At 53.2% G+C, this 21,463-nt stretch overlaps 1 protein-coding gene across 2 annotated transcripts; it reads right to left on the bottom strand.

The window, feature by feature from the left end:
• Window positions 1–3,477: 3,477 nt before the first annotated feature.
• On the bottom strand, window positions 3,478–20,192 carry IMPDH1 (inosine monophosphate dehydrogenase 1). 2 transcript variants are annotated; one of them, XM_081287623.1, is made up of 16 exons: window positions 19,934–20,192; window positions 15,908–16,006; window positions 13,871–13,919; window positions 11,571–11,672; window positions 11,376–11,450; window positions 10,871–11,077; window positions 10,631–10,718; window positions 9,653–9,852; window positions 8,068–8,158; window positions 7,738–7,833; window positions 6,350–6,493; window positions 6,106–6,250; window positions 5,649–5,792; window positions 5,463–5,546; window positions 4,889–4,905; window positions 3,478–4,228 (listed from the first exon to the last, which is right to left on the bottom strand). In XM_081287623.1, the coding sequence occupies exons 1-16, from the start codon at window positions 20,101–20,103 to the stop codon at window positions 4,128–4,130; spliced, it is 1,812 nt and encodes a 603-aa protein (XP_081143749.1). In that variant the 5' UTR covers window positions 20,104–20,192; the 3' UTR covers window positions 3,478–4,127. The 2 variants fall into 2 exon arrangements, with proteins under 2 accessions (XP_081143749.1, XP_081143748.1); XM_081287622.1 differs by lacking the exon at window positions 4,889–4,905 and having other exon boundaries at window positions 19,934–20,191.
• Window positions 20,193–21,463: the final 1,271 nt, after the last annotated feature.

Here is a 21,463-nt window from a genome sequence, read left to right as displayed (position 1 = left end):
TTCTGAATTGATTCCTGCCTGAGGCAGCCCCTGCCCTGGCCACTCTGAGATCAGCCTGCCCTGAAAATTTCAGGGAAAGTGGAATATCTGAGGCTTAGAGTCAAGAATCAGAAAGCCTGGGGGTGCTTGGGCTGGGAGCAAGCTAGACACTCTGGCTCTTAGCCCAGAAGGTGATGAGGTCAAAGAGGTGGAACAGGCTTGGGACCAAGGTCTCCTGGGTCCCTGACCCCAATCCTCTTCCTTCCTGAGTTGAGCCAGAAAGAAGGTAAATGAGGAGGAAGCTGGCAATGGTGACTCATCTCCCACACATGCAGGCGAGGGGTGCTGCTCTGAGTACAGTGAAGCTGGTGCTTCTCCCCTGCCTCTACCTCTGGCCAGGTTCCCTGTCTCCCAGTTCTCCAGATGGAGGCAGAAGAGCTGCTGTGGGCTCAGCAAAATGGGTAGATTTGACTCCCTAACTCCCTAATAAGGTGTGTGTGTGTGTAAAAGGCTGGGCTTTGGAGTGTATCCCTCATAAGTCAAAGGGACATTGAAACAGTAAAAATCTCAGGATAAGAGCAAAGGGAGGAGCTGCCTCCCTGCCCTCCCTCCCAGCCTCCAATCCCCAATGGCTAGAACCCTCTTCTCTGGACAGGACAGGGATGGGAGAGGGATTAAGAGTAGCAGATCAGGCACAACAGGGGTGCTGACCCTTCTTCCCCTCCAGGCTGGCTGCCTCTCCCTGATTTGCACTAGAGTCACAGAAGTTGAAAGGGGACTCAGAGGAGGAAGCTGGCAATGGTGACTCATCTAGCTCTTCCTGAACTCCCAGGTCATGCCATCTGAGAGTCCCTGTTCTCAACCTTCCTGGGTGACAGAGAAAGCAGGACCAGATGTGAGGACTGCCCACTGCTCCTCCTTCATCTGTCCCCAGCTTGCACCAGAAAGCGCCCCACTGTTCTTCACTAAAGTGATGGTGACATGACTCACTCCATCCACCCAGGCCTCCCAGGGTCCCTGGCCCTGCCCACTGCTTCTACTCCTATCCATGCCTAGGCCAAGTACCTGCAGCTCTACCTTACCTTCCCCTCTCTGTGCCCATGCTGGGGCCTGTTCAGGCTGCTCAGGAGCTCTTTTGCTGCAGAGACCTGGTACCAGCTGACCACCCACTGATATGCACACCCTCTCCCTGGGTGTCTACACCCTCACACTGATGCTGTTGTGCAGGAACTGGACCTGGGGTGCCATGGCAGCATGGCTTGGCACCTGCAGTGCCACATCTTCAACAGCCTGGTGGTGAGCAGCTTGGATCACATGGCACTGGATGAGTGTGCAGGAGAGGGTGAGGGTTGCCAGGTCCATGCAATCCAGGCCTCCCTGGATTTCAGGTGGCATGAAGTTTCATTGACCAAGTTCTGTCCCAAAAGTGGCTCTGGGACTTTCAGCATATCCACCTGATGTGGCTTTCCCATCCACAGCATCTGTCCCTTTGTCCCACCTGGACCTTGCCCACTGTGCCTGAATTTGCAGCCCAGAGTGAGCATGTTGCCTGGGCTATTCCCAGTTCTATCTGGGAGAATGGGAGAGAAAATAGGGAACAAGACTAATTCACTGCCCCAATAATCTTCTATGGGTTCTCTCACATAATCCTCAGGTAATGAGGCCATGAGGTAGGTGCTATGTCATCTGAAATTCTTTTCCAGGGCTGGAGATGTGGCTAAAGTGGTAGCGCGCTCACCTAGCATGCATGAGGCACTGGGTTAGATTCTCTGCACCATGTAAAAATAATTTATGTCCACCTAACATGCTTTGGAAAGTCTTAAAAATCGTAAAATTGGATGCACAGATTTCTTCTACAACAGTGATTCTCAAACTTTGGTTTGTATCAGAATCTGGGTGCTGATTCATCATTCAGAAGTCTAGATTCCAGCTCTCTCCTGAGAGCCTCTGGGTTCCTTATTGGCCCTCCAGATGATTCTAATGCACACCAAAATTTGAGGAGCACTGTGCTAAAAATTCCCAAATCCCAAAATTTGAGGAGCATTGTGCTAAAAATTCAGAAGGGCCAAACTAATGCGCTAAGATACATAGTAAAGTGGAGGTGCTGACTTACAAGGTAACCCATTCTACTTAGCTCTACTGGCAAATCAGGTCTAGTTCGAAAAATCCTCTCCCTTTGATCCAGAGTACTTGGCATTTACCTAAAAACCTAAAGACTTTCCTATCTCAACTGCTGGTCACGTTGCTTCCTGCATGGTTTTTGTTTTTTGTTTTCTTTTTGGCAGAAATGGGATTTGAACCTGGCCCTTGCCCATGATAGGAAGTGCTCTACCACTGAGTTACATCCATAGCTCTTTTTATCTTGAGACAAGGTCTTGCTAAGTTGCTCAGGCTGGCCTCAAACTTGTGATCTTCCTGCCTCAGTTTCCTGAGTCGCAGGGATTACAGGAGTCTGCCAGCACACCCAGCTCCTGTTCAGTAAACCATTGCACAAGACAGGCCATGAGACAGGGCCTTATCTTAGTTCATCCCCTCTCCTCCTCACAGCCATCTGGCTCACCTTTCTCAGGTGCTCACAAAAGCCATAGACTTCAGGGCACAAGACCTCCAGGGACTCTGTGTGACCCATTCCCTTGTGACAACTCCTGGAGCAGCTATTCACATCAGCTCTGAAAACACCTAACTCTTCCCTTCTCGCCCCTGAAGATGCCATGAAGTTAGAAAATAAAACGGAAGCCTGACCCAGTCATCAGATAGGGGGCCCCTGGCCAAAAGTCTTTCTGTCAATAGGGGCCCAAGAGAGCCATCAGCATAGTGGCAACAGGGTGCTGTGGAGCCCTCCCTTAGTCACAGAAGTGTTTCCAGATTGCCATCACTAATGACCCCCACCTTCTGTCACTAGGGCATTCTGAGGCCAACTTCTGTGTTTCATGCCTTGGTGGGACAGCTTTGCAACCACTGCTTATTGACACCAGAGCCACAGGAAGGCAAAATGTATGTCCCAAGACCTCTCAACTTTAGGAGGCAACAGCAGCCTATGGGGCAGTGTATCTGCCTAGCAGGGAGCAGGGGTGGGGTGGGGTGGAGGATGGCAAATGGGAGTAGGTCCTGAGGTGCAGAGAATAGTGGGAATTCACTCATTTGCCTTGTGCCCATAGGTGTGTCTCAGCTAATGAGATCACTCAGTTCAGGGCCATACACACCCAGTACTTCCACCTGTGTCCATTCTGCGTTGTTCACCATTACCAGGTTGCAATGGTGCAGCAGCACCTCATAAGGCCTCAATGCTGGTCTTCTACAGCTGAGATGACCTTCTCTGCAATACTGCCCAGCTGCTAGAGCTGCTGGTCACCTGGCACAGACCTGCCACAAAAACAGCTGTGCCAGTATCCCCTTGAGTATTCCAACACCCTCCTCGCCTTCCTGGGAGGACCATCTCCAGTGAGGCTCTGCTTCACCCTCAGCCCAGTGGACAAGGGACAGAGACAAGATTTCACAGTCATTAAGACCTGCTCGATTTATTCAGATTATTTAATATATAATTATGCAACTGTGACCCCAAAGTGTGCAAAGTTAAAGCCTTCAACTGCAGCTGAGAGGAGAGGGCGGGGATGGTACACCTGGGGACAGTGGAGAGTCAGGAGTGTCCGGCAGATCTCTTCCCCAGGTTCAGGGAGGGGAGAGTGGCCTGAGGAGCAGGGCCTGGGGTAGCCTCAGGCCAGGGGAAGGGGGCAGAGACCTCCCCCTGGCCTTGATCAGGAGCCCAGAGTGCCACATGGCTGAGAGGGCAGCAGCCCGGGAAGGGGCCAGAGGCAAGGCCAGGAGAGCACCATTTGCGGGGGAGGGGCACGGAGGGAGATGCCCTACAGGAGAAGCCAGGAGGGGCCACCTGCCCCATGGGTGGGAGCTGGGCCAGAGCAGACTGCAGCAAGAGAGACCTGAGGCAGGCACAGGGCCTGAGAGCCCAGGCTGGCTGGGCTCAGAGGGCTGAAGAAGGGAAACCTGGGGAGCTCCCAGGGCAGCCTGGTCCAGGGAGCATCCTGACTCTGCAGGGGGGGTGCCCAGGAAGGGCCACAGTCCCCTCAGGGCCTCCCCACCTCTCTCCCTGGAAAGGAGCTGGGAACCCATAGTGCAAATCCATGGACCACTTAATTATGGAGGGAAGCTGTGCCTGAAGGGAAACCCTGGGATGTGCCCCCTCCACCACCTCGGCCTCCACCGCTGTCCTCAGTACAGCCGCTTCTCGTAACTGTGGGGATAAAGCAAGAGGGGACAAAGTGGGTGTGTGGACCCTGTTCCCTTCCTAAAATCCCCTCACCCAGGAACCCCCAGATTTGGGAAAGGACAGGTTGCTGCGGAGCCCCTGTCTCTGGGTGGGAGGAGGCAGAAGGCAGCCTTGGGCCTCTGTCCTCCCAGGCCAGGCTCCCTGAAGAACTGTGCCAGGTCCAGAGAGAGCCATGCTCCTTCCGGCCACTGCCACATCTGAGTGAACTGTCCTCATTTCCTGGGGTGAAGACGCAGCTCAGCCATCCTTACAGAGTGGGTTCTGGCCAAAAGCTGATCTACTTCCTTGTCTGCGCCCCACCCTTGCACACAGGGTAGCCAGGCTCCTTCTAGTCACTGGGTCCAGTCTAAAATGGGACTGGATCCAGCAGCCTCAGACCTGTGGTCACGGGCATCTCCCTGCACCCCCAAAAGAATCTGAATTTCTGCTGCTGGATGAGGTCATGGATAGCCTCCTCTACCATGGTGCTGGAGCCAGGGGCCAGGAGAGCCAAATCCCAGGGTCCATGTCCCATGGTTCTATCCTGGCACCACCCTCAACCCAGTGTCCATCCTCCCAGCCCAGGTCCCACCCAGACTGCCCCTGCTCTACTCTACTCTTGGCCCGGGCAGCGCAGTTACTTACACGGCAGAAAGGTATAGCTACGGAAGGGTGGGGCAGAAAGAGACACAGGTTAGATGCCCGCCTATGTCTGGGGAGATGGGCCCTCTTGACCAGGGCGGGCCGCATGCCTGCAACTACTGCTGCCAACCAGCTCTGCCTCCACCCACAGTTGCCCCAGCGCCGGCCCTAGCACCTGTCTCTCTGCCCCTTTCCCCGCCAGAGGGCTCATGCCCCCTTCTGCCTGCCTATCTGGGGCCACCACCAGCAAGAGCCTAGCACCACCAGTCCCCTGCCACCAGCCACCAAGCTTCCTGAGCAAGCAAGGGCTGGGGAGCCCAGGTGGGGCTAGCGGCCACACCTCCCGTGCCCTGCTCGGGGAGATGCCCGAGGGGAGGGGAGTCGCCTGGCTGCATAGGGGGTACAGGATAAGGTTCCAGGGTGGGCTGGGTCCTGTAGGACAGGGCGATGGGTCATCCTGCAACAGCACCCATCCCTGGTATAGGTGGTCCATGGGGCCCCTGGAACCTCAACTTGGCCTTTGAGCCCTGGCCCCATGTGCCCAACCCAGTGCCAGCCAGCGAGGCCACCCACTTACGAGTGCAGGCCGTGCACACCACCCTCGATCTGGGCTGACATGGTCCGTTTCTCAAACTTGAGCTCTCCTGAGTACATCATGGACCTGGCAGGCAGGCAGATGAGCAGGTTAGGGTTGCCCAAGTGAAGAGAAAGAAAGGAACAAGATGGGGGGAGCCTCCCAGCCTCCTCCAGTGGCAGTGCTCACCGCAGCACGGACAGGCTCCGGGCCCCGATGTCCTGGCAGCCATGCTGGATCCCTGCTATGAGGTAGGGCACGAACTTCTGAATGGAGCCTTTGTCCTGGATGGAGCCCGAGACACCCTGTGCAATCTTCACCTTATCCCCTTCACTGCAGGGAGGTTGTGGAGGTTGAGCCCAGCAGACGGCTGCTCAAAGGACCCCACCCTAACTCTCCAGGGAACAGGCAGAGGGGATGCCACCCAGAAGGGTCCCACAGCACCCACTCACTAGGCTACAGCAGGGACAAACACACCCTCTGGGTCAGGTGGCCCAGGTCCTGGTCCTGCATCTGCTACGTATGCCTGTGTCTCGGTTTCCAGAACCATGATATGGGGACAGGTGGCATCTGGGGAGGTCAGGGGCATGTGTGGACCCAAGGACTACAGGTTGATCTACCAGGGCTGGGGGGGGGGGGCACATACCTGAAGTATCGTTTCTGGCTGCTGCTGCTCTTCTCCATGGCGTCCAGAGAGCCCATGCCCCGGTACTTCTTGAGCCTAACCCCATCTGAGAAGAAGTACTCACCAGGGGCCTCAGTGGTGGCAGCTAGCAGAGAGCCCATCATCACTGTAAAAGTGAAAGGATCAGTGCCTCCTGCCCCCAAAGCCCTCCTACTGCCCACACACTCCCAGCCCCACCTGCCCCATCCCAAGCCCCTCCCCTCACCTGTGGAGGCTCCAAGGGCTAGGGCCTTGACCACATGTCCCACAGTCTGGATGCCACCATCTGCTATGACTGGCACACCAAAGCGCCGGGCATACTCAGCCACCTTGTACACAGCGGTGCCCTGGGGCCGGCCACAGGCCATCACTGGGAGAGGGTGGGTGCACAGGACAGAGAGGAGTCAGCACAGGGGCCAGGCACAGGCTGGGCCAGCCCTTTCTCCTTTGCCTCCCTCCACTCTGGGGAAAGGGATGGGAGTGGATGGTGTTTCTGAGCATAAGGTAGGTGTCAGGAGATAACATCAGAGTGAATGTCACTTCAGGGATCTGGGTCACCCACCCATAACAGCACTACAGGGGATTCAGATGGGCGGATCAGTACTGGTCTTCAGAGTATAAGCACCCCAGACTGGTAGTCCCCAGCATCATCTACTCTGGAGGCACAAGGTCCCCTCTGAAGTTTTCATTTGCAAAAGCTGTTATTAGAGTTAGGTACTTATGGACACTGGTTCACATTCATTTCTTTAATTGTCCACGGTCCTTTAGGTTTTAAGTGGGAATTCTAACGAACCAGTACTTTGATAGGGGTAAGTTAAAGGCTAGATAAACTAGAAAAGGGGACTTTCATTTGTTTTGTCCTTACTATACTCCAATGCTTAGTGCAGAGTCTGGCACATAGTAGGTGCTCAATCAATATTTGTCAAATGAGAGAGGGCCCATATTTCACCATGGTGGTCAGCGAAGGTGAAGGGTAAAAACTTAAAAAGGCAAAGGCTCTGAAGACCAAATCATGGAGATATTTGGGCAGGGAGCACAGAGTGGGTCATTCAGTGTTTTGGAGAAATGACCCTCACAAGAGACCAAGCCAGACCCAACACCTCCAGGCAGTCATCCCACAAGTCAGACACCAGCCTCCAAGCAGGACTCTGTCAACTACATGGGCAACATGTCAGGGTCTCCTCTTCCCCTCCATGTTCAGGAACCTACCCTGCAAAAAGGCTTGTTCCACAAGTGCCTGTGGAGGGGAACTCTCCGTCCCGCTCCTTCAAATGTGGGTTTATACTGTCCCAATTGTTGTGGGACGTGTTGTCTTCACGCCTCTAAGCATCTGCCTTGTCACAAATCCAGTCTGAACCCTCAGATGGCTTCCAGCAAGCGCTGTATAAAAGTAGGCACACGGCCCTGGGCCGCAGACGGAGTCTCCTTGATCAGGATCTGAGTAGCAGGTTGGTAGACACCCAAAACTCAGGGTGCCCTCACATACTTGGTCCTCCATGAGTTACCCTAACCCACTATCCCAGGAAGGGCCTGGCAGGGTGGGCACTCCTAGGCACTTGTGGAGCAAGAACTAGAAAGGACCTAGCGGTTACTCCTCCCACCATGGACACCCACCTTCTTGGGTGATGCAGATGGAGCCACAGCCCATGCCCACACGTAGCCCATCCACACCAGCGTCAATCAGATTCTTGGCCTGGGCTGCTGTCACCACTGGGGGTGGGGAGGAGACAGAGGAAGAGTGTGAGGATGGGATGCCCCTGCCCTGCCCATGGGCTTCCCAGGACCTCTGTCTATCCATCCCCTCAACCTGACCACCTGCACTGACCAAAGCCCATCCTGACCCCTGACCCCCATGCCAGGAGCAATGCCATCCCCTGGGGGTGGAAAAGGACAGAGAAGAGTGAGGAGGTTGGAGCAGGGGATGAGAGGGGAGCCTGCACTCACCATTTCCACCAATCACCTGGAGATGGGGGTACTTCTGTTTGACATAGTGCACCATGGCAATCTGATACACTGAGTTCCCTTGGGATGAGTCCTGGGAGAAACGGGGCAGAAAGCTTAGGCTAGAGAGCTGAGGCTCCTCACTGGGAGAGGAAGACTCTGAATGGATGAACCCCCGAAATTTGTGAAAACTGTTTCAACAGTGCTTGTTCTAGGCAAAGTGGAGTGGCGCACACTTATGATCCCAGCGGCTCGGGAGGCTGAGGCAGGAGGATCACAAGTTCAAAGCCAGCCTCAGCAAAAGTGAGGTGCTAAGCAACTCAGTGAGACCCTGTCTCTAAATAAAATACAAAATAGGGCTATGGATGTGGCTCAGTGGTTGAGGGCCCTTGAGTTCAATCCCTGGTACCAAAACCCAAACCAAAACAAAGAGACAACAACAACAACAACAAAACAGTGCTAATTCTGTTTCTCCTGAATTAACTGAAGAGTCACTTGACAAGTTTTGGCTGATCCTTAAAAGGACCAGCTTTCCCAGAATATTAAACAACACTGAGTCTTCAGTAGAGACACAGCCTTTTCCTATGCCTCCCCTATCCCCCTGTACAAGTACATCCTCATGGACGGGAGATACTATCTGGGCCTGCTATAGTTTGGATCTTGAATTCCCAAAATGACCACATGTTGAAGACTTAGACCCCAGTCGATAGCACTATTGGGAAGTAATAGAACCTTTAAGAGGAGCGTGGTGAGGGAAGTTAGGCCACCGGGGATACTGGCCCCTCCCTTTCCTTTATCTCTTTGCTTCCTGGCCTTCACCACATTCTCCCACCAAGATGTACTATACTACCATAGGGCCCAAAACACGGCCAAGCAGACTGAAACCTTGAAAAAGCCTTTTAAGTTGATTATTTCGGGTATCTCGTCACAGTAATGGAAAGCTAACTAACATAAGCCGCATGTTAGTCCCTAACCAGTAATGTTAATCCCTACCAACCAAATGAAATTACTTAGCTGCCTTTTTTTTCTTTTTTTGTGGTACTGGGCATTGAACCAAGGTGTACTTAACCTATAAGCTATACCCCCAAACCTAATTTTTATTTTATCTTTGAGATAGGGCCTTGCTAAGTTGCAGAGGCTGTCCTTGAATTTGTAATCCTCCTGCCTCAGCCTCCTGAGTTGCTAGAATTACAGGTATGTGCCATGGTGCCTGGCACTTAAGTGCTCTGAGCCTTGGTTTCTTCATCTAACAATTGAGAATAGTAGTTGTACTTTAAAGTGCATTGCAAAGATTAAATGAGCAAATATGCAAAAAGATAAGATTTTAGCTCAGTGTCTCGCTAACAAGGGTAGGAAGCTCTCAGTAAATGTGAGCTATAGTTATTAGGGTTTACTTATGCATGAGGAAGTCTCTCAGGGGGCCCACCATTGTTTTGGGCTCCACAGAAAGCCTGTGACCCTCAGAATTCTGACACTAGGGAGTGTGCAGAAGTTAAGAGGAAGAACAGTGAGGGAGAGTCAAGGCTAAATGAAAGGTGAATGTGGAGACATAGAAGCATCAACTCTGGGGAGCCACTAGCCTCCTTACTAGCACAATGACGTCGGCTCCCGCCTGGGTGAGCAGGTCCAGGCGGTATTTGTCGTCCTCACGGGTGCCCACAGCTGCCCCACATAGCAGCTGCTTGTGGGAGTCCTTAGAAGCCAGAGGGTAGTCTCGGTTCTTCTTCAGGTCGGTGCGGGCAATAATGGCCACCAGCTCGTCACGATCATTAACAATAGGCAGCTTCCCTGGCCAGGAAGGCAGAGGTAAGTTGAAGAAGCAGACTTTGGGGTGTGCAGGGGGACTGGGTGATGTGTGTTTGGGGGTAAAGAGAAAAATGGACCATGCCAAAGATTCCACTTAAGTACCCAAACCAGCCACTAGGTGACAGCACCCACCCAGGAAGTGTTCCTAAGAACCTGAATCTCTTCCCAAGGCACAGGAAGCAAAGAAACTTAGGCAAGCAGGTTCCTAGAGCTTTTTATGTCCTGTGGTCTGTTAGGGGTGGGAGGGACAGCCCCTAAGCAGTGGTCACAAGCCAGGGCATAAATATGACGCTGTTTTGGAGGGGACACATGCCCTGCCCAATACAAACTCCAAAGAACTCTCTGGTATGGGCCAAATAAAGATTAGCCTATAGGAATCCAGTGAATATTATATAAACAGCTCCAATATCAAATTTAACTGCAGGACTTCTCAGAGCCTTGAATGAGCCAATATGTAATTCTCTATGCAAGAAAGGGGATATAGGAAACAATATTTCTCAAACTTTTGAGGCCAAAGAGCCCTTATTATGTGATGAGCACCTCACAGAACTAGCTTTGAGAAACACACTGTGAAGAGGCTGAATTCAGAACAGGTTTCCCTAAGCCAGGAGGATATCAGGATTCATGTTCCAGTCTGCCTAGGGCTATTCGAACCTTCCCCAAGGCCCAGTGTGGTTGCTGCGAGGCTACAGAGGAACAGGGAGATCTAGGGTACAGGTAGTCATGCTGGGTGTGGAGTTTTCTGCCCATTCCCCAGTACCTTTCTTGCTGCGCTGCAGGATCTCATTTGCCTCTTTCAATGTTACACCTGCTGGAGCTACCACCAGCTCAATCCGTGGTGTCATCACCTGTAGGGCCAGGAATATTTGCCTGCAGGTTGGCAGGTGAAAGAGAAGAAGCCAGACCTCCCTCTGGTCCCTCGTCACAGGCACTAGCCTGGGGCCCCGGGGTATGAAACCCTCTCTGCACTCCAGCCCCAACAGCCCTGCCCTGCTGGCACCTCACTGAGCAGGGTGGTGTGGTCCTTCTCAGCCAGGAAGTCAATGTCTCTGGAGGTGACGATGCCCACCAGCTTGCTGCCCATGGTGCCTGTTGCGGTGATGGGGATGCCGGAGAAGCCATGCCGGATCTTGGCCTCCAGCACATCGCCCACAGTGTTCGAGGGGCTCAGCACCACAGGGTCTGTGATGAAGCCCTGCTCAAACTTCTGTGGGCAAGAGGGGAAGGAGAAGGCTGAAAGAAATCCAGGGGTGATGTGCAGCCTAGTCATGGGGGAGTGAATCAGCCCTGGCTGTGCCACAGAGAAGCCAGGGACCTCAATAGGTTGGGGGAGTATAGTGGGAAAATGAGGACTCATTTTGTCTCCACTGAGAGGAAGGAAAGCCAGGACCCCACAGCAGTCAACCAGGGAAAGCAGCAGCCTGCAGGGCTGCAGGGAGGGTGGGATGGCCTGCAGGGTAGGGCCTGCCAAGTGGCATCTTTCTGGGGTGGGGCCTGGTACTTGCCTTGACCTTCCGCACCTCATTGGCCTGGAACTCTGGGGTGCAGTTGTGGTGAATGAAACCAATTCCTCCCATCAGCTGGGGTGGAAGGAAAGTGTGATCAGAGCCGTGACTAACCTCCCTCTGCCCGGCCCCTCAGCACAGCCCATCCTGTTCCGTTCCCTCTGCCTAGGGTCCCCATGCAGGCATAGAACTCACAGCCATTGCAATGGCCATGTCGGCCTCTGTCACAGTATCCATGGGCGAGGATGTCAGGGGTGTCTTTAGAGTGATCTTCCTGGTTAGGGCTGATGTTAGGTCCTGAGGATGGAGGCACAGTCCATTAAAGGATTTTATCAGCCAACACTCACCAGCACCTACATATATCCTGCATCAGGACAGGCCCTGGGGAAACTGCAGTGAGCAAAGCAGCTCTCATGAAACTGACATTCTACTTGGAAAGGAAGATAACAGACATGAAACACACGGACAAGATGACTTCCATCAGGAAGAAGGCTATGAAGAAAAACAATAGAGCCAAGTGACCACTGGGAGCACGTGGTGACTGGAGTCTGGGTGACAAGGGTTGAGGTAGAGGGAGGGACATGAAGGTGTCTATTAGCACTGGAAAGTGAGTGCCTAAGGGTCTAGAGCTCAAGAAAGAAGTCAGGATTGCAAAGAAGTCAGGGATAGGCACTGTTGGTCCAAATCCCAAATCCTCCAAAATCCAAAACTTTCTGAGCACCAGAATGATAATACAAAATTCCACACCTGACCTCATGGGACAAGTTATAGTCAAAATGCAGGCATGCTAAAAATAGCACATAAAATTATTTCAGGCTATATGTATGAGATGTATATGAAACATGAATTTCTGGTGTGGACTTGGGCCCCACCCCAAAATATCTTATTACATATATGCAAATATTATAATTTTCAAAAAAAATCTGAAATCTGAAACACTTCTGGTCCTGATCATTTTGGATAGGGGACACTCGTGCAGATTGGGGAGTCTGTCTGCCTATAAAGGTGTTTAAGGCCAGATCATAGATCACTCTGAGATTCAAGTCAACAGCTACCCCCAGTCCCAGTTCCCCAAGCTGCCAGACACAGACTGTCATTTCTGAGATTCACAGACCCCTTAGGTCCATCACAGACCCTGGGCCAGAACCCTGGCCCCACAGCCTAGAAAATGTCATCTTCTCCTCTCCTATCATGCCACAGGAGAAAAGCTACAACCTTCCTGGCAAGGAAAGGGAGACCCTGAATAACTAGGCAAGAGGATCTTTTTGGTCCTTCTTTCCCTAGCAGCCAGCTCAGGGTCTGCAGTACTGGGGCTTAAACCCAGGAGTGCTCTATCAACAGGGTACACCCCCAGACATTTTTATTTTTATTTTTTTGAGACAGAATCTCTCTAAAAGCCCTGTCTGGGCTAAAGCTTGAAATCCTCCTGCTACAACCTCCCAAGTTGCTGGGATTATAAGCATGTACCACCACGCCCAGTAGGAAACTATGTTAAACTGAACAGCTGGATCAACAAGGCTTCCTGGTTGCTGTCATAAAAGAAATCTCCAAAATAGCCCACATGTTCCCCTAATAATCTGTCTGGGTCAGCTCTGGCTACTCACAGGCTTGATATTAGCTTTGCCAACACATAAATGATCTAGGCTCAGGTGCTCTGGCCTTTCATGAGATTCAGACCAGAATAAAGAGCAATAATAACAGCAATAGAAATGGCATTTTTATTGGTGCATTATAATTATATGCAATAGTGGGATTTATTTTGCCATATTTGTATATGTATGTGATATAATTTAATAAACCTCATTCCCCAATATCTTCCCTTTCCTGCTTCTCCTCTTCCCCTTTTTAAAAGGTGCATGAATCCATCATAGAACACCAAACTTTTTCATGAACTAATCTATACCATCCTCATTACCTCTCTTGGCTTCTCTGAATTGATCATATATTAACTGTCCATTGCTTTGGCTCATTGCTCAGCCCCTTGTGGAAAGTAAGCCATATATTTCCTCATATTTGTCTCAAATCCTACTTTTTCAAACCTTCTTACCAGTTCTTTTCCAATGTAGGGTCAGTGAATGATCACTGAACACAATATTCCAAGTGTCTATAATTTTACTGGCTATTTTACTGGGCTTCCTCCCTGTCCTTGCTCAGCATTTCAGACAACAAGCAGTCCTTATGGTCTACATAATAAGGCAGCCACACCCAATCCCTTCTGTCCCAAGGCCTTTTCTGAACCTTCCCCCAAGCTCTGTCAGTGACGGAGCATCCTCTGGACCCATGCCAGGCCCCTACTCAGCACTTCCCAGAACCCCCCAGCTGCCTCTGTCCCACCAGGCAAAACACTTTGCCCTGTGCCAGTTCCTCTGGCAACAATAAATGCTATACCCACCACATTCCCAAGAAATGTCTCTCCCACACCTTCCCTTGAGCAAGAAGTCAGTGTCCTCTATCACACAGCCAGCCTTTCCCCAACCAAATGAAGAGGGACTCACCACCTCATCAGCTATGAAGTCTATGAATCCCGGGAGGATCAAGAAGTCGCTGCAAAGACAGAAAGCAAGTGTTACTGATGGGCATGGGTACCCAAAAGACGCAGGGCCTGCCATGCCAGGGAGGCATCATGGGGATGTGGAAAAGGCCAGAGAAGCTGAGGCTGGAGCCCTCTGATCCCTGTTGTCCCACTGCTACAAACCCTCTTTATTCCCCTCACTAGTGTCTTGCTGACTCCAGCTCCAAGAGCTAGAGCCAAAGATGTCAAGTCTGTGGATCTGGGTGCCACTAAGGTAGATGGCCTACAATATCCATTGCCTTCAGGTCTCAGTGGATATTGTGAGAACACAGAAGTACCCATATGGCCACAGAAACCAGATACAGTGCCTGCCCTTGAAAACCTCAGTGTTGATCGGGCAGATAGTAAATCAACAAAAGAAAACAACCTGAGAACAATTTTGTAGTGCAACATGACATGAATGTGACCCAGCATAGGACAAATTGCACACTCCAATGCCAGGGCTGCTGAGTCACCCAAGGTTCAAAGCAGCATGGAGGGACCCCAGGGGATTGAGTTCTAACATAGCAGATGCTAGGCCAGAAGCAACCAACAGACATGACCGTGGTTGGGAAGGGGAGCAAGGAAGCCTGACAGGAACAGCCAAAGTTGGCAGCTGTCAACTCTAGAGTAGGCCACGATCACAGAGAAGTCCAAAAGGGGAGTGCAGGCCTGCATGGGTATGTCTAGGTGCAGTGCCACAGCCCCAGGTCCCCAGCAGGCTCAACCTGCCTGGAATCACAGCAGGCCTTGACAGACACACCCAAAAACAAATGTCCGTCCCACACTTCAGAGCACTCTGAACCCTAACAAGCAAAGTAACAGATGCCTCCAGTGCAGGAAGGAAAAGTCTTTAGGGCGGATGGGAGTGGGTGGTTAATATGCCCCAAGGCCTAGAGAAACTCCTAGAAGTTCCCTTAGGGAGTTCCCCTAGGAAACTCCAGTGAAAAACCTATTAAGGTTACTCCCTCTATCCAATCACCAAGCACCATTACAGAAACAGAATTTATGTTGCCCCATGCCCCTTGGCAGCCCTTCTTTTGTATAATAAGACCTTTAAGTGAGACAGAATCTGGGCCTTTTGGCATTATATACTCCTCTCCCTACGGGCAGGCAAGGGGGGACCCTCCCCAGGAATGACAGTGTATCCTGGTTTTTAGGGAAACTGCCTGCCAAGTAGGAATGCTTACCATCCAGACTAGAGATGGCAGGGGGCAGTCCAAGGATACTGTTGGGTCACCAGCATCCTCACTCTGCCCCAGTCCAGAGTTCTGATGCTCATTCCTGGCAGAGACATAGTCCTGCAGCCAGGAGGCATGGTTAGTGCCAGGCCTGCAGCTGGCAGGACAACTAGCTCAGGGCCAGAGTAGATCTCCATCCTCCTCCAAAATCCTATGTGTGGTGGGTTTTGGAGTGGTAGTCACAAAATACTCATGCAAAGGGACACCAGTGCCAACCTGTGGACAGGCAGGGGCACAAGTGGAAGGCTGGACTGGATGGTGGAAAAAAGGAGTCGTCCCCCTGCCCAGCCGGGCTTCTCCTGGGGGCAATATTCAAGCAGCTGCCCAAGCTGGCTTCAGGAACCACTTTGCTCTCCAGGAGAAGCTAGGAGGGAAAGGGCATCCTGGTCCAAGGTCTGCTTGAAGTCTCCCCAAAACTCCCACACCCCGCTTTCCGACACATCCCAAGGCCCTTCCAGGAGGCCAAGATGCCCAAGAGAGGAGGAAGAGGGCCCGGATTCACCCGGATCTGGCCAGAAACGGGTCAAGGCACAGAGGGCCGTGATGTTGCTGTGCCACGTCCGTCTGCTCTCGGCACGGGCCTCCTTCCTTCCCGGGCCCAGCCCCCACAGCTGGCACCAAGTCATTCTTGCTGGGCCGGGGCAAGCGTGCGTCAGGAAGGGGCAGCCGTGCACGTGTGGGGCCCGGGGGCTACAGTGCGGCGGTGCGCGCTCGCAGGTAGGGCCGAGCCCCAAGCTTACTTGTAGGTGAGGCCATCTGCGTTGGCGAAGAGCTGCTGCGCGGTGAGCCCATCCTCTGGCACGTAGCCGGTGCCGCCGCTGATCAGGTAGTCCGCCATGCTGCCGGGAGACACCGCGACCCAACATAAACACCCTCGCGGGCCGCCCCGCTGCTGCCACCACCACTGCCGCCGCTGCTACTGCTGACGCGCACCGCGGCCACGCTGCTGCCGCGAGCCGGGCGAGTCAGGGGCGGGGGTTAAGGCTGCAGTGGGCGGCCCGGGAACCGCCCTCTCCTCTAGCCCCTCCCTCGAGGACCGCTGCCTCCGCCCCGCGCCGCACAAAGGGCAAAGCCCGAACGGCTCAGCCGCCGCCAACACCACGCGCACGCCCTGGCAGCCTGCAGTGGCACAGCGACCCTGCCTGCAGAGGCAGGGCAGAAGGATGTAGGACCTGCCAGGAAAGGGACCGTGGCAGGCCAGGACACGCCCCCTTTGTCACCTTTTCACGCTCCTCCCAGGACCCCAGCTGCGTGCCTGGCCTAGATCCCCCTGGCCACTGGGATCTGCTGGCCCGTCTCCAGTTGCCAACCTCAGGGGTACCTACCTCTAACGTGGTTCTTCTTTTCCCTAATACTAATCTCCGCACCCTGATCAAGGCCTGGATCCCTGAGTACTCATCTGGGCTCACCTGTCCCTAAGCCACAGGAGGTAGAAGTTGGACCACTACCCCAAGCCCTACATTATTCCTAGGGGGTGGGAATTTAATGACACTCTCTGACCTTTGGCAGCCTCAGAGCCCTCTGCAGTCTACAAAGCATTTTTCACAAATGACCACATTTACTCCATAATCTATTAATTGCCAATATTAGATTCCCCCACTTATAAAAGCAAAACCTACAGTTTGGAAAGAGAGGAGCTTTTGACTCCTGGTCCAAGGCCTCATTTTGGCGGTCTTAGCTCAGAAAATGGTGTAGAAACGAGGGCGTTTGGCCCCAGAGAGGACAGTTTGTTTTTATTTGGGAGGGTAGTGTGGTGGGAAGATGGGGGAGGGTCACAGGCCTGTGTTAGACAAGTAAGTATGCATAAAAATCAGGACAGAGGCTAGGGAACTTAACATCCCAGAGCAAGAAGTTTTAATGGCCCTGGGTGCCCAGGAAGACAAAAATTTCTACCTGGGGGGCAGTAAGATTAGGTAGGAAACTGACTGGTGGCGGGGGACAGGTGATCAGAACTGCTAATGCTACTCCCTGTGCCCACCCCCACAATGGTCTCCTCCCTTTGCTCTCCTATGGTTTCCATAGCTCACTTCTGATGAGGTGACAGAATGAGTTAGACCGGACTCAATCCTTTCCCTAGCATGGGGGCTGTCTGTGGCACTGGCTCCCTCCCTCCTCAGCCTTGGAGGCTGAGTTTGTTTACCTCTCAGCTGTGTGGTGGCAGCCAGGCCCAGGGGAGTTTTGACTTCCAAGCCAGGAGGCTCCCTGGGATGCCCCCCTCCCAACTCCGCCAGAAAAACAGACTGTTCCATCCATGCACAGAGGGGAGGGGAGACTTCCTGTGGAGTCCAGAGTGCTAGAGGAGACTCACAGGCGTCCTCTTGACTCCTGTGGGGGGTAGGGACACCACCACCCTCAAGTTCCCCTCCCTCATTGGGGCTCCAGATGGGGGGCCTTTGAATGCCCTCTGGCATCAAAGAAAAGAAGAAAGGGATCGCTGGGGTTCTCACTGAGCCAGAGCTCTAGCCAGCTTTCCAGAAATGACTGGAAAACACCTCACTGAGATCACCATTCAGAGATCTATTGGGGAGGGGGAGTTTGGTCATATGGAGGGGATCCTGGGGGGTCTGTCACTAGGACCCCTTATTGGCTATTTGGGGCAGAAGCAGTGAGACCAACCAGAGAGAGAGAGAGAGCACCCTGGCCATTCAGAGCAGCCTTTTCTGGCCATAGAACTGAGCCATCATGCCAATTGTAGTTCAGAGCACAGTGGTCTCTAAAGGACCTTCTGTGGCTCACTAACCCCTAGGAATAGCGAGGGTACTATGCAGGGTTTGACCAGGGCTGGGGCCCAGGAGAGCAGCTGGGTTCTGCTGTCTCAGGCCATCTTAATGTGACATCTACCCCAGTCTAGGAAACTGGGATCCAGGGGAGGAGGCTGCCAGCCTGAGTTGTGTGTGTGGGGTCACCTTCCTAGTGATTACAGACTTCATGGACCCTTACCCCTCCTGCTCTGACCTGTGTCAGGGCTCTTCATTATTCTAAGCTGCTGGGCTCAGCCCTGGGTTAGGCTGTCCTTTTCCAGAGACTTAATCCATTGCCTTCCCCACCCCTTCACTCCTCCCTCTTCCTGATCTTCCCCAGCTGCTTCCTCCATGGGGAGGAGACACCAAGGCAACCAGTGGGCCTCCTTAGCCTGAAGAAGGGCTGCTGGTCCCCTGAGACTCCCCATGTAGCAGCTTCAAGGGTAGTAGGGGCAGTTCTAAACCCCTTCATCAGGGGTAGGGGACTAGTACCCAGCAGGGTACTGAGGTTCAGGCGGGGAGCCCAGAGATCTCTATCTGATCTGGGGCTGTTTGAAGGAACAAGATTTCAAAACACTTTTAGGGGAGAAAAACTTGGGCACAGCTTGCCCAAGTTCGAGCCAGGGAGCAGTAACACTGGACTCAAGCCCAGAACTTCTCATGGAACCTGGCCTCTTCTTCACAGCTCCAGGTGGGTGAAGGCAGATGTAGGTCTAGCCAGCAGGTTTTGAATCTCATTACACCACCTGGCTGGGGCTCAGGTTTTATACAAGCTCTTGGGAGCCTAAGTTGGGGGGTGGGGTGGAGGGAAGGAATGTCCCTTCCATGCAACAGTACATCTGGAGAAGGGATGTTCTTGAGTGGCTCCAAGCCTGAGCTCTGAAATGATACATTTTCTAGAACCTGCTCTATCCAAGATACTGCCTTCATCAAGCCCCCAATCATCCCAGCCTACTTCCTCCCCAACTGTGGTCTCTCCCTGTCATCTTGAGTCCTCCCAACTTACTCCCTCTCCGACTGTGCTCCTTCTCCTGTCATCCTGAACCCTGAGCCCCAAGCAGCTGGATTCCTAGCATAGGAGGAAGGACAGGGTTTGCCTAAGCTTACATCAATTCTAGAGAGACAGCCTGCAGGGACAGGTGGGACCCGGCTTCCAAGCCTCTTAAGCCGTTAAAAGTTCTTACATAAGCAGCCAGCCCCTGGGCAGAGCTACCGGGCTAATTCCCCAGACCACCCCCCCTCCCCAAATCCAGTTGCCAGGTCACCACCTTCCCAAGCTGCTGAGCACCAGCAGATGGGGCAGAGAAAGATGTCCAAATCCTCTGGACCGGAAGGACAGTGGGATTGCATTTCAAGCTGCGATACAATCCAAGAGATTAGCCGCTGTCTCCTTTCCAGCCAGTTCCACTGGGACCTAGCTCATTGCCCCCACTTTCCTCCAGTCACCCTCATTCCCTTCCAGATCCCAGCATGGGGTCCTGAGTCTTAGGAGATGAGCCGTACAGGCAGCCTCAAAGGACGTGGCGAGGTGGGGCCAGTGTCTTCACCTGGCCCTGGGGAGGCGCTCCATGCGGACACGCACACCGGCCAGTAAGACTACTGAAGGTAGTTCTAGGAGCAAACAGCTGAGGTGGAGGAAGCAAAGTTGGACAGGAACTCCAACAAACCACGGTTTGAACACCAGGAGTTGGAACCACTTGGACCCGGTGTCGTCGGGTGTGTAGTTGAGGTCTGATCCAGGGCTAAGATTTCAGGGAACGTTTTAACGACCTACTCTCCCTCTCCTGTTCCTTGGAGCAACGCAGCGCCTAACCCGTTGCACAGTGCCTTCCGGCATCCCCGAGCCTGAGCCGTGTGCGTGGCTGCAGAACCGCGTCGCGGGAAGTTAGGGGTGGAGGCGCTGGAGGAAAGGGAGTGTGGGCCTGCCCCTCCCCTCCCCCGCTGCGCGCGGGGTTCCCGGAGCCACCGCGCCCTCCTAGGCCGCCCGCCCCGGATGCGCCCCGCGCGCCCTGCCTTGGGCGTCACCTCTCGGGCTCGTAGCCGGCCTGCAGCAGGCGGGCGCTGTACCGCTGCGCTGCTGTCTCGTGTCCCGGGTGTTGCCGGGCTCCAGGCTCCAGAACAGCGGTGGCTCCGCCTCCCTGCAGCGGCTGCGGGAGCAGCCCAGACTCCGGTGGTAAACCAAGCGGCCCCTCCATGCGGAGGCCGTGGCTCAGGGCGGCCGAAGCCTCTCCGCCTGGAGGCTCCCCGGCCCCCGCAGGGCTGTGAGCGCACCAGTCGGGGCCCGGGGAGGGGGCGGGGCCGCCGAGGCGGGGTCTGTGTGCCTAGGGCGGGTTCTGAGCGCCGGGGGCGGGGTTCCGGGAGTTGACTGGAGCCGGCTCTTGGCACCCGGCTCTGCCGTGCCCCTCTGGGCGGTTCCTCAAACTCACCCTCTTTCTCATCCCGAAGTAGGTGAGGGTACACCGGGAGGTCTATGTGGGCGTGTGTCCTCCAAGGGTGGAACAGTAACCTCGCATCTTCCCGGTCGTCTGGACCTCCTATTTTCTCATGGTCCCTTCTGAAGGAAACCAGCAGGAAAAAGAAGCGCAGAGGCAGGGGTCCTCCGCAATCTTTTGCGGGTTCTTTGGCCTTCTAAGGACAATGTTCTCTGGAGCGCCTTCTACCGGTCGGCCGCAGACCTCCCACGCTAAGGCAGAAGTTGGGACACTACCCATTTATCTCCCTTTGCCTGCTCAACAGATCCCAACTTAGATGGAAAGAAAAGAGATTTTTCCACAAAAGGGGTTTACCACTGCTTGAGGAAGGAATAAACATGCTGAAAGCTCTTTAAGGGAAAGACCTTAATCTTGTCTTGCTTGAGGTACCCCATAATAAGGGAGTGGGGCTGACAGCATAAAGGTGCTCAAATTTGTTCATCCGCTGAGTAGGATGAACACCGTTTTCCATTACTCTTCGTTACCATTGTCAACAGTGATTGAGCAGCTCTCAGAGATGGCAAGAAAGGTAAGGGTCTCTGCTCTTAAGCAATTAGAGGAGATAGAATAGATAGAAAATAAACAGTTGTCTTTTTTTTTAACCCAGGTTGACATAGCCACTGAGCTACATCCCCAACCCTTTTTTTTTATTGGTTGTTCACAACATTACAAAGCTCTTGACATATCATATTTCATACATTAGATTGAAGTGGGTTATGAACCCCCAATTTTACCCCAAATGCAGATTGCAGAATCACGTCGGTTACACATCCACAATTTTACATAATGCCCTATTAGTAATTGTTGTATTCTGCTACCTTTCCTACCCCCTACTATCCCCCCTCCCCTCCCCTCCCATCTTCTCTCTCTACCCCATCTACTGTAATTCATTTCTCTCCTTGTTTATTTTCCCATTCCCCTCACAACCTTTTATATGTAATTTTGTATAGCAAAGAGGGTCTCCCTTCATTTCCATGCAATTTCCCTTTTCTCTCCCTTTCCCTCCCATCTCATGTCTCTGTTTAATGTTAATCTTTTCTTCCTGCTCTTCCTCCCTGCTCTGTTCATAGTTGCTCTAAAAAAT

Source organism: Spermophilus citellus (assembly GCF_964194105.1).
Source record: "Spermophilus citellus genome assembly, chromosome: 3".
In the NCBI taxonomy this organism is placed as follows: domain Eukaryota; kingdom Metazoa; phylum Chordata; class Mammalia; order Rodentia; family Sciuridae; genus Spermophilus; species Spermophilus citellus.
Note: the sequence above shows the minus strand (reverse complement) of the source record. Positions and strands in the feature narration are given on the sequence as shown.

Coding starts and splice junctions, on each gene's coding strand:
- IMPDH1 (XM_081287623.1), bottom strand. CDS start 20,103: ATGGAGGGGCCGCTTGGTTTACCACCGGAGTCTGGGCTGCTCCCGCAG. Junction 9,853..10,630: donor CCTGCAGCGCAGCAAGAAAG/GTACTGGGGAAT, acceptor CTTCCTGGCCAG/GGAAGCTGCCTATTGTTAAT. Junction 5,793..6,105: donor AGCCAGAAACGATACTTCAG/GTATGTGCCCCC, acceptor ACCTCCCTGCAG/TGAAGGGGATAAGGTGAAGA.